The sequence below is a fragment of the Tachysurus vachellii genome, chromosome 11 (genome assembly GCF_030014155.1).
Source record: "Tachysurus vachellii isolate PV-2020 chromosome 11, HZAU_Pvac_v1, whole genome shotgun sequence".
Taxonomy (NCBI): Eukaryota; Metazoa; Chordata; class Actinopteri; order Siluriformes; family Bagridae; genus Tachysurus; species Tachysurus vachellii.
Window position 1 is genome coordinate 2,525,001 of NC_083470.1, and position 12,308 is coordinate 2,537,308.

Below are 12,308 nucleotides of genomic sequence, written 5' to 3' on the forward strand. Positions count from 1 at the left end.
CAGCGACAGGAAATATAATTTAACACAAAAAGCCTGACTAGACCAGGGGTGGACTCGCGCTCAGGATTTTTTTTTGAGCGGCGTGTGGAGGAATTGTTTCTACACACACACTAAACAGGGCGAAGCCGCGAACTCGTTGTGAATATTTTAAAGGCGTAACAGCTGATGAAAAAGCAGAGACAATTGTAGACGAAAATGAAGAGAGATTTTATCTTAGTTTTTATTTTATACAAAACATTTTCGTCATGTCTTTTTTCGTCAACAATAATGCATGTTAATTTAGTCTTAGTCAGCGTTTTTGGACAGCGGTGCAGTCTCGTCATCGTCTCGTCTTAGTCATGAAAAAAAGGTTGTTGACGAACATATTTCGTCTCTTCTCGTCTGACGAAATTAACACTAGTTTGAACTGCAGGAACTTTTTCAGGAACTGAGGAACTTTTTTCTACAGGTCAGCTCCCTTCACACGAACATGGAGCCTTTCTAGTGCTTCGATCAGTTTAAAATCGTTGACTCTAATTAATTATCCTGAATTCTGCATATTACAGAATGTGGATTGATCGGAAAACCGGCTTAAGAATTTTTGCGAGAGTTAAAAGTAAATATTGTTTCCACTTTTTAAATATTTCTTTCACTATCCAGAAATGTTTTAAGAAAAACATACAAATTTCCTCCATCCAGCTATGGTGCTGTGCAAAAGTCTTGGCACCCCATTTTTCTGTTTATTACTACAAATCTTGTTAGAGATATTTATTTTATGAATTCTGCGTTGTTGAGTCAGTTCAAAAACATTTTAGATTTACAAACGAAAACCATCAGTACAGGAAGCATTATATTGCATAAGAGATTGCCAGACAGACCAGGATCTGTTGTGGGCGGAGCTTATTCAGGCTTGGTATTACCTAGTGGCCAAATGGGAGCTGGTTATTTTTGTGTTCAGCTTAAGTGTTTAGCTGTGTTTTATATCTGCAGTGGTATATTCACACAAAACGTTTGAACGCTTTTGTTTTTTAGGGACAATGCTAACGTTGTGACGACTCTTATCACTTGTGCCATCCATTGCTTTATCAAAATAAAAGCCAAAGTTGTTCATTTCTGAGCTGCAGGGGTTCAGAGAGCGAGGAAACTAAATCAGTGCAGTGATTCTGATTGTGTTTGTCATTTCTGTGGCGCTCGTTCGTTGTGTAATCGATAGCCTGGTTTGTTTGGGTGAATTTTGAGCCTCCTAAACTCTCGACTGTGTGTATTTTCAGGGGTTTTGTCTTTCAGAGACTGCACATTAAAGATGGTTTTATCGGCTGTGCATGGCTTTGGGATTCTTCTTGTATTTTTTTTCATAAAACTCAAATAAACCAACAACACTTTTTTTTTCAGACGACTCGCTCCAGGTTCCTCTTCTGTGCAGAAGTCTTGGCACCCCACATTTCTATTTGTTGGTACACATTTTGTAAGAGAGAATTATTTTACACAGAATGTGACTGAATGAGTCTCATGAGTGTCGGGATCATGTGACATCTGGGGGCTGATGTAGCCTTGTAGATATTTTTTGCTTAACCATGAGAGAGAGTCAATGTCTCCAGAGGAACTTTGGCTAATTCTACAAAATGCTCAGTAAAACTTATGAGCTGTTGATAATTTCCTTATAAAACTGCACATATTGTTCCTGAGAATAGTATTTAAAAAAAAAACAGATACTGGCTTTGTATAGTTTATTACTGCAAACTTCATTAATTGCATACTTTATTTATTTATTTATTTAGTTAGTTAGTTAGTTAGTTAGTTAATTAGTTGCATGTGCCTAAGTATTTTTCCTACAAGCAGAAACAATGATTGCATTATTTTTATTAATATTCTTATTCTCATTCTTCTTATTCTTCTTATTCTTTTTACTATTATTATTAATATTATTCTTATTACTATTATTATTATTTTGTTTATTCGTTTATTTTATTTTTACTTCATTTCTTTAAATCTGCCTTATTATTTTTCCTTCAAGTAGAAAGATTAACTGCATTATTATTAGAAGTGGTAGTAGAATTTTTTCATTTTATTTTTCATTTTAATTTTTAGAATTTTTTAATAATAAAATAATATATATGCCCTGCGATGGGTTGGCACTCCGTCCAGGGTGTATCCTGCCTTGATGCCCGATGACGCCTGAGGCTCCCCGTGACCCGAGGTAGTTCGGATAAGCGGTAGAAGATGAATGAATGAATGAATGAATGAAATAATATATATATATATATATATATATATATATATATATATATATATATATATATATATATATATATACTATTTATACCAGCACCATGTCTCAGACCACATCATTTTACTCCTATTTGTTTTTTTCAGTGTTGTTACTGTTACAGTTACTGAATAAAAAAAAATACCCGATTCGCTTTAAACTTCAGCTCAAAGTTCTAAATATTTTAAATATAGAATATTAATAATGTCGAGCGTGTGATTCCGTCAGAAATTAGCACAAAATGAAGTATCATTTGCGATATTTTGTTGATTTGAATATTTTCTTACGAGACGTGTTGTGTGACATCATCACCTCTTGAGTACAGCTGGCATAGAAAATCACTACAGATGTGTTTTTACTGCTTGCAGATTAAAAGAATTTACCAAATCAAGTAGTTTCCTACTAAAAAAGGACAAATTTTGAAAACAAAATTTTGTCAGCAACAATCACAAATTTCTCTGTGAAACCACGGAGTGACTGATGACCAAATTTTGTTCTATTGGTAATTTGATTCAATTTTTTTCTTTATTTATTTTGTTGTATCTATTACATTCTATGGTATTATAGAGTTTAAATTGTAAACAAAACATTTGTTTTTTATTCTGTTCTTTCTCGCTGCTCCAGCACCTGTGTACTTCAGGCTCCGACGATCCCCTGGAAGTCTTTAATTCTTTAAAACATTGTTAGAAATCTTGCTCAGTAGACAGCGAAGGGGATTTAAACCATCGCAGACTCACATTCTTGGCAAATTTGAGGAAAGCGTTTGCTCGCATTAGGACTCACGAACACAGCAGCTGCTCAGGTTCGGATCAGATCCCAATTCTTCCTTTTCCTCTTCCTCCGCAGTTTGATCGAAAGTTTAACCTCGTCGCGTTTACTTGAAACCCGTCCTTTCTATTTCGTGCTCTTTCTGCTCTCCTGAGACGATGTCCAGGCGGCGACCCACAGGAAGTCCAGCGAAAGTTCAGAAGACGCCTGATTGGAGCCGTGATTAAAAAGAACTCGCCGCTTCGGCGGAAACATACCAGTGACACGCGATACACTTGATGTAGCTTTACAAGTCATTGTAAATGACTCCCTAAAGGTGTACGAGGTATGAAATTCCCTAACCGGCTTTCTGACATTTTACAAAATTCCAACATTCCTACAATTACCACTCGGCTCCGTGTTTATTCTTTTGCTCAGGTTTAGATGAGAGTGTACAGAAATCTGACACGTCTGGAGAGACTCTAGATTTTCTGTCCTGTTATCAAGAACAATATCAAGAACATGTTTTTTTTATATTTTTTTCCTGAAGAGTTTTGGGTTCAAAGGTCAGACAGAACAGATCGCCTGAAGCTCAATGTCACATCATTTAAATATTTTCAGACCCAAACATGTCGTGCTTCTACATATAAAAAGATCACCACGACACCCACGAACAGCATCGGAAGGTTTTTTTCTACATTTACACGTTGTTCTGTGTTTTTTTTCTCTACATTTTGTAACTAAACTGTAAATAAACAGCAGAAAGTATTATGAGGAAACTGGTTTAAAAACACGGTGTAATAATAAAGAAGTGAGAACACACACATGAGGAAAGTGTTTAAAGGAAAAGCACCAAACATGAGAAACATGACACGTGTAAATGTACAGAAACATGACACGTGTAAATGTACAGAAACATGACACGTGTAAATGTACAGAAACATGACACGTGTAAATGTACAGAAACATGACACGTGTAAATGTACAGAAACATGACACGTGTAAATGTACAGAAACATGACACGTGTAAATGTACAGAAACATGACACGTGTAAATGTACAGAAACATGACACGTGTAAATGTACAGACATCATGTGCTTCACCAGAGCTCAGTAATAAACTTCACCACATGGGAAGATCCACTTGATGGAACTAACGTGAACACAAAAGCTGATCAGAGTGTGTTTTAAATCTCTGAATGAAATTAAACACCTGAGCTGAGAATCAAACACTGCTGTTTGTAACTGTCTTTCTGTCTGGCTGACTATCCGTCCGTTCGTCCGTACGTCTGTCTGTCTGATGGTCTGTTTGTCTGACTCTCTGTCTGTCTGTCTGTTTTTCTGTCTGCCCATCTGTCTCTCTGTCTGTCTGACTGTCTTTCTGTCAATCTGTCTGTCCGTCTGTTATTCTGTCTGCCCATCTGTCTCTCTGTCTGTCTGACTGTCTTTCTGTCAATCTGTCTGTCCGACTGTCCATCTGTCAATCTGTCGGTCTGTCCATCTGTCTGTCTGACTGTATTTTTGTCCATCTGTCTTTCTGTCCATCTGTTGGTCTGTCCATCTGTCTGTCCATCTGTCTGTCCATCTGTCTGTCCATTTGTCTGTCCATCTGTATGTCCATCTGTCTGTCCATCTGTATGTCCATCTGTCTGTTCATCTGTATGTCCATCTGTCCATCTGTCTGTGTGTCTGTCTGTGTGTCTGTCTGTCTGACCAACACAAGTTCATGATTCTTCCATGTTTTTGTTTATCTTCACAAATAAACCCAACTTTGATGAATTCTAAAGCTTAAATACAATCAGCAGAAATAAAAAAATTCAAAATACTTTTTTAAATAATAACCATCCGGCGTGCTGGCATTTAACATCCCTGACCTTTTTCTTCGACTTTTTTTAAAGACGGGTACCGTAGACGCTGTGAAAAGTGACGAGTGGGGTTTTACTGATGGGTTTCATGTTGTAGCGGAAGACGTAAAAAAAAAAAAAAAAAAGTTTGGTGGTAATTTTAGGCTTTTAAGCAAAAAAACACACAAAAAAAAATTACGAAAATCAATCAATAAATAAATAAATAAATAAAAACCAAACTCAGGACGATTTCACCAGAAGAATTTTTGTTGTTGTTGTTGTTTAGTGCCTTTAACCACAGGCACTGCGATGAAAAAATAAATATATTAATTCGTCCATGGGTTTTACAGCAGTAGATAAAACAGGATAAAATTTTAAATGTTTTAATTGATGGACAATTTGTTCATTTCCATGCAGATTTGTTCCTGCAGCACTCCAAAACTGGTAATATAAAAATCACCTCATTATCTGTAGCACCGCTTCCCTCGTCTTCGAGCATCGATCTATTAACCCTGATGTGTGAGTTCGTTTGTCTGACGGGTCGAACCTCACCTGTCCTCCTCGTTAGTGAGTTTGGCTTTATTAATAAAGAAGCTGGTGATTTCTTGTAAGACGTGTTGACAAATATCACTTACCGACTCGCACGGCTCTCCTGACTAGCCTTAACATTTCTTTCGAGTTAAAATCCAACACCCAACACCGTGGTATAGATAAATACACAGTGTTATGTTTCTGTAACTATTTGCAGGGCCGTGTTCGAAAGCTGGAATTTCATCCAGGCTCCAGTTCATCCCAGTTCATCCAGTCAAATATGCTTAAAACAAAAAAGCAGAAAGAAACCTTTCTCAGACTCTCGGGCTGGGAACGAGACGGGCGCTCTGACCTCGACAGAGAAGGAGCCTGTACGCTTCCTGTGGAGGATCTACATCCTACATTTCCCACGATTCCTCAGCTCGCTCCTGTGACAGCGTAGTTAGGAGAGCGAAAGGTGAGAATCTGTGTAGCTCATGCGACGTCTCAAATTAGAGCCGGAGACTCGCTGCCTCGCGGGTTTGGTTGCAGTGATTTGCTGTGTGTGTGTGTGTGTGTGTTTGTGAGTGTGTGTGTGTGTGTGTGTGTGTGTGTGTGTGTGTGTGTGTGTGTGTGTGTGAGTGTGTGTGTGTGTGTGTGAGTGTGTGTGAGAGTGTGTGAGTGTGTGTGTGTGTGTGAGTGTGTGTGAGTGTGTGTGTGTGTGTGTGTGTGTGTGTGTGTGAGTGTGTGTGTGAGTGTGTGTGAGTGTGTGTGTGTGTGTGTGTGTGTGTGAGTGTGTGTGTGAGTGTGTGTGTGTGTGTGTGTGTGAGTGTGTGTGTGTGTGTGTGTGAGTGTGTGTGAGTGTGTGTGAGTGTGTGTGTGTGTGTGTGTGTGAGTGTGTGTGTGTGTGAGTGTGTGTGTGTGTGTGAGTGTGTGTGTGTGTGTGTGTGTGTGTGTGTGTGTGTGTGTGAGACCTCAGGAAGAAGAACCATGACAGACTGTAAATTATGACCCTGTATGAAGTAGTTTTTTTTATCTCTGATGCTTTTTATAAAGTCTGGGGAATGAAAGGAGGAGACTGTCGTGCTTTTGTCATCACGTAATTAGGTTCCGCGGTCCGTCTGTCAGTGCACGGTCACGGGATCTCGTGTAACTCGATTCCTCCAAACTGCTCATCGTTCATCCACAACCCAGATCTATCAATCTACTCAGCGGTGCTGCTCTCTCCCAGACCTGCTGCACAATCCGTCGGTTTTGTCCCGCTCCTGTTTGTCAGTACGTCATAAATATCACCTAATCCACAACCGGCTCTGCTCCGACCGACAATTTCCTCCAGGAGATACGCACATGCCTCGGGACGATAAATCAAAAGCCTGCGTCCTGCCTCTGATTTGTCCCGCTCAACCAGCAGATGGTGATGTCATCAGTACAAGACATCACCCAGAATCACTAGGTTCGATCCGTCAGCTCCGGTTTGTCCGTGTCTGTCATCGGGTCACCATGACCACGCCTCGCTTGTTTCTCGACTGGTCCTTCGCTTCCTCACCCACTTCCTGTTTGTTGTATAACTATCTTATCCTCCTGGACTTACTGGAGATTCTGTTATGTTTGTATCTCCTCAAGTATCTCTAGTCGTGTCTAGTGGTTGCTTTGTTACCTGACCGTGTTCTCCTGGACTGTGTTAGTGCTACAAGGAACCTTTCCTGGCAGCTCCACACTGACACTAAATCCGTCAGTCAGGGTTCGAATCGGATTCTTACACTATAGTTAGGAAGGAGTGCACGTGAACAGTAACCCCAACAACCCACAAATTTAAATCTGGATACACACAGATCCATACACAACAAAATGACGTGACTTTATATAACCAAAACTCTGTCTCGTTAGCGGTAAGGTTCTACGGAGAACCCTGCGAGAAAGTGTATCGCTTTGAGAAAGCATTTTAAACCACAGCCAACTTCTGGAGTTGATTGAGGTTCCTCTCAAGTGGTATGATGTTTTGGTGTTCATGCACTGGGTGTTGAGGAGCTTCATTTAACTCCCCCTGGTGTGGTTTGGTCTACATCTTTCCTACATTACCTTGGACTTCATTGTGAGGAAGATAAAAGTGTGTTTTTACTTTGTTAAACTATTTGTTAATGCTGTGAGAGATTTTCAGAGAATACTGAACTTGTTTGGAAGTTTACATTTACATTTACAGCATTTAGCAGACACTCTTATCCAGAGTGACTTACATTTTTCTTATTTCAGTTTATACACCTGAGCAATTGAGGGTTAAGGGCCTTGCTTAGGGGCCCTGCAGTGGCAACTTGGTGGACCTGGGATTCGAACCAATGACCTTCCGATCAGTAGTCGAACACCTTAACCACTGAGCTACCACAGCCAGTGGTTAAGGTGTTGGACTAATAATCAGAAGGTTGTGAGTTTACATCCCAGATCCACCAAGCTGTGTCTCCTGGGCCCCTGAGTAAGGCTCTTAACCATCAATTGGTCAATGTTTTAAATGTAAGTCACTCTGGATAAAAGCGTCAACCAAATTCCATAAATGTATTTTTTTTTCCCTAATAATTTTTACCTGAAACCATTTTTGTGGTTTAGAGTTTTTAGGGCTATGAAAAGGTTCTTATTTAAATAAACTTTAGTTCAGAGTTCAATTTAACTCTATATGTTAGTAGAAAATCAACTTTGATTTTTAAAATCAAAGTCTAAAAAAACCTTTTTCTAAAACAAAGAACCTTTTGGAAAAGAAAATTGGAAAGGTTCCGGTGATGTTAAAGGTTCTTTAGAGAACCACACACTGTTACAAAGAACCGTTTGAGAACCTTTATTTCTGTAGTAGCGTACAGAGATTTTTGAAAAAGCATTTTTTCCCTAAAAAAGTGTACGAACGAAACAATCTGGGTGTAACTGAAAACCACAAAATTGCACAAGAGGTACACACACACACACACACACACACACACACACACATACACACACACACACACACACCTACATATGCACAAACATCTGGAATATTAAGACATAGCCTTTCTTGTAAAAATCCTGGGTCAGTGCTACTACTGTGGTGTCTACAAAATACACACGTACATACACACACACACACACAAACACACACACACACACACACACACACACAGTCCAGTCGAATCCCACAGTAAAGTGGGGAAGAGTTCAGGTAACACATGACTTCGAGTCTGTGTTTAACTCAACTGCTCCAACTACACACACACACACACACACACACAAACACTGACCTGGGAGAAGCTGAGTCCATTCAGCGGGTGACACTGCTCCTCAACGTTCTCCACAGCTCCAGTCTTCTTGCCCATGCGCTCAGCTTCACGGGCGAGGAACAGATCGAGCACCGGAGCTCCTCGGCCCCTCACGTCCCACTCGGTCAGTGAGTTGACCATCAGCATCACCCAGACGGGCCGCTTGCGCTCCCAATCTCCGGCGATGGCCTTAAACAGGTAGTCAGCATAGAAGCGCTGCTCAGCTCTCACCCATGCCGGCATCATGTGCCTCACGTAATCCAGATGGCGCTTCAGCCGTACGTAGATGTCCCGGGGCAGCAGACTCCTCAGACTCTCGCCGTTAGGTAAAAGCTGACAGCTGGCCAACTTGGACACGGTGACTGGATCGGTCAGGTCCAGCTCGAAGAACACGCTTGTGCTCCTCTGAAAGGCTCGCTTCGAGCTCTCGGGCACAAAGTCCCACACGCGTGTGTATGGAACATGGATGGTGCCGAACAGGTAGGAGGGTGGCTGAGGGGGAGGACGTTTTACTGTCCACAGGAACGAGTTCAGCTCCCTCTGAGGATGAGGAGGAGAAGGAGGAAGACACAAGAGAGGGATGGAAGCAGGGGTGAGGAGAAACATTTTAAATGTAGAGTTAAAACCAGCTGTGAGTTCAAAACCCAGAACACTGAGCCACTGTTAAAAGCTTAGAGCTGTTTAAAGGAGTTATTAATATATATTAATTATTTATTAATACGTTATTAATATTTTACTAATATATATATTAATATGTAAATATATATGAAACTGCTCTAAACAAATCTGGCTGAAATGAATATTTGATTATCGAACAAAATCAATATTTGTTGATATATAATATAAAATATCAATGGTTAAGATGAATATATAATTATTAACAAATAAATAATAAATGATAATATATAAATATAATGAATACATATTTTTTAATAAATGTTTACATACAATATACATTATTATACTGTATTATATGATTTATTATAACTTTATACATAAATATATAAATAATATATAATATTCTACACATTATTATTGTTATTATTATTATTTATTATTATTATTTATTGTTTATTTAGGTTTTACTATTAATAGTTTTTTTATTTATTAAAATAATAAATTAAAACATTTATTTTAATAAATGTATAGTATGTATAATCTGTAATGTATACGAATGAATGTTGATTTATATATATATATATATATATATATATATATATATAGTACAGTTTCTAGATGATTCCGTGGTGTTCAACACTCAGGAGGACTTTTTTTAATCTGTGAACTTTTCACATTAAGAACATGTGTTGTAAATAAACCTGATGATGTCGAGTGGTTTTAGTTCGTCTGCTTTAACATTCCTCTGATAAATAATACGTCGGATAATTCGGTGTTTTTTGATGTGTTTCTTTTCAAATGATCTAGTTATAAATTCAAAAGTTTTCAAGAAATAAAAACACTACTGAGTGTCGGTTAAAATATGAGTAAAATATCTCAAAAGAGGTTCTTGTAGTTTACTTAACTGTCACACACACATGGACACACACACACGCACACACATGCACACACGCGCACACACACACACGCACACAAACACACACGCACACACACACTCACACACACACAAACACACACTCACACACGATAGATAGATAGATAGATAGATAGATAGATAGATAGATAGATAGATAGATAGATAGATAGATAGATAGATAGATAGATAGATAGAGAGTTTTTTGCTTTTCCTGATGTGTTCCAGGCTGTGAGAGTGCGAGTGTGTTCCTTAAATGAAACACTTGCCTTAATATCTTAACTGAAGTTATTTTAACACCAAAGTATGTGTGTGTGTGTGTGTGTGTGTGTGTGTGTGTGTGTGTGTGTGTGTGTGTGTGTGTACAGTTCAGTAAAACGTGTGGGAACTTTACTACATTAAAGTGATGTTGTTATGAATGGGAGCGTTCCTGCTCACTACTCTGTGTATCCTGTCAGGACAAACAACACTAAGGATATTAGAGTCCTATAGCAGAACTCCCACACAGACACGATGGGAAAAGACACGCAGCTTATTTCAGACTGTGGTTTTAACACCACTGACCTTTATGTAGCTCTTCACTTTTACTCAAACTTCATTTCCTTAAAAAAGAAAAAAAGGCCACAGAGACTCTTACAAGCGCACACGAGGGAGCCGGACTCACTCACGTTCCATCATCAGCACCTTCATCATCATCATCATCATCACTTTCCTCTGTCACATTAACCGAAGAGGAGAACGAGAGAGAGAGAAATATTTCACTTGGCACGAGAGTTTTGTTTCTTTTAGCTGAGATGTGATGGGAAACTGGCTGCGTGCCTCGTAAACTTGTAACTGTTTTAGCAAATGTTTCCCTGTGACAATAATAATAATAATAATAATAATAATAATAATAATAATAATAATAATAATACAGTCTGTTTCTATGGAACAGGATTTATATTGTAATATTTATATAACATTTATTTGTTTAATATTTTCACAATACATTTGTTAGCAATATATTGGCAACCTCACGTGTTTTGACAGATATAAAATAATTGTGTGTGTGTGTGTGTGTGTGTGTGTGTGTGTGTGTGTGTGTTAATGCAGTTCAGGAGCTCTTCTGACAAATAAGATAAAGATTTAAATAAATGTAATTGTTAAATATTAATAAAACCGCCCAATGATTTTTTTTTTTGCTTCCTATAATTATTAAAATAATATTTATATGATATAAATAATAAAATAATAATTGTCTAGTTTTTAAAGCACTTTATAAATCCTCAGTGAACATTAAACTTAATCACGATAATAAAATAAAATATATAATTAACATAAAGAGTATGAACGTAATTGCAAACACATGAAAAAAAAAACCTGAATTAAATTTTAAACTATAAAAACACTAAACTGGGATTAATGCGTTTTAGTAATAATCCTTTATTTGGATTTAAATTTTTCCAATTTTAATTCTTTGGGAAATTAAAAACAGTAACAGGTTTCAAAGTCAGTAATCTGACCAAAGAGACTCCTGCGGGATCTGATGATGATGATGATGATGATGATGATGATGAAGTTAATCTTACCGTCTCGTCCTTGCTGCAGTGTTTCTGTGTCTCCCGGTTTAATAATCCCGCTGAAAATAACGTCCAGAAAAGCAGCCATCTGAGCGCTGAGCTCCGCTTCATATCGGGACAGAACACACACACACACACTCACACACTCACACACACACACACACATGCGCTATACTACAGGTCGATCCGGTTAAATTCGGCGCTTCAGGAAGGCGCGCGGCGCGGTGTGTCCATGCGCCATGCTCGCGCCCTGACTTCCACTGAGAGTGTGCGTGTGAGCATGAGTGTGTGCGCGGATGTGTGTGTGTGTGTGTGTGTGTGTGTGTGTGTGTGTGTGTGTGTGTGTGTGTGTGTGTGTGTTCCTCTTAAGGGCTCTGAAGGTGGAGGTTTTGGTGGAGTGAGTTTTAGAGAGTTTCCCTCAGCGTAGGAGGGGAGCTCGTGAAGGGGAGTCCGAGTGTGTGTGTGTGTGTGTGTGTGTGTGTGTGTGTGTGTCACCAGTGGGAACGGAATGCATTAGCCTCTCGGCCCGAAATCATCTCCTTTATTGCTTTGCCGAGTGAGGACTCTCTAAAGAACAAACACACTCCACTACTATGT

General features: G+C 38.8%; 1 protein-coding gene across 1 annotated transcript in view; it reads right to left on the reverse strand.

Annotated features, from left to right (window-relative positions):
- Positions 1 to 12,065, reverse strand: part of trabd2b (TraB domain containing 2B) — a 60,706-nt gene extending 48,641 nt beyond the window's left edge. The window contains exons 1-2 of the mRNA XM_060881314.1: positions 11,721 to 12,065; positions 8,604 to 9,161 (exon numbers count right to left, since the gene is read on the reverse strand). Of these exons, the coding sequence (XP_060737297.1) occupies positions 8,604 to 9,161; positions 11,721 to 11,822 (660 nt within the window). The 5' untranslated portion in view covers positions 11,823 to 12,065. The remainder of the gene's footprint in view (positions 1 to 8,603; positions 9,162 to 11,720) is intronic.
- Between the last annotated feature and the right edge of the window lie 243 nt (positions 12,066 to 12,308).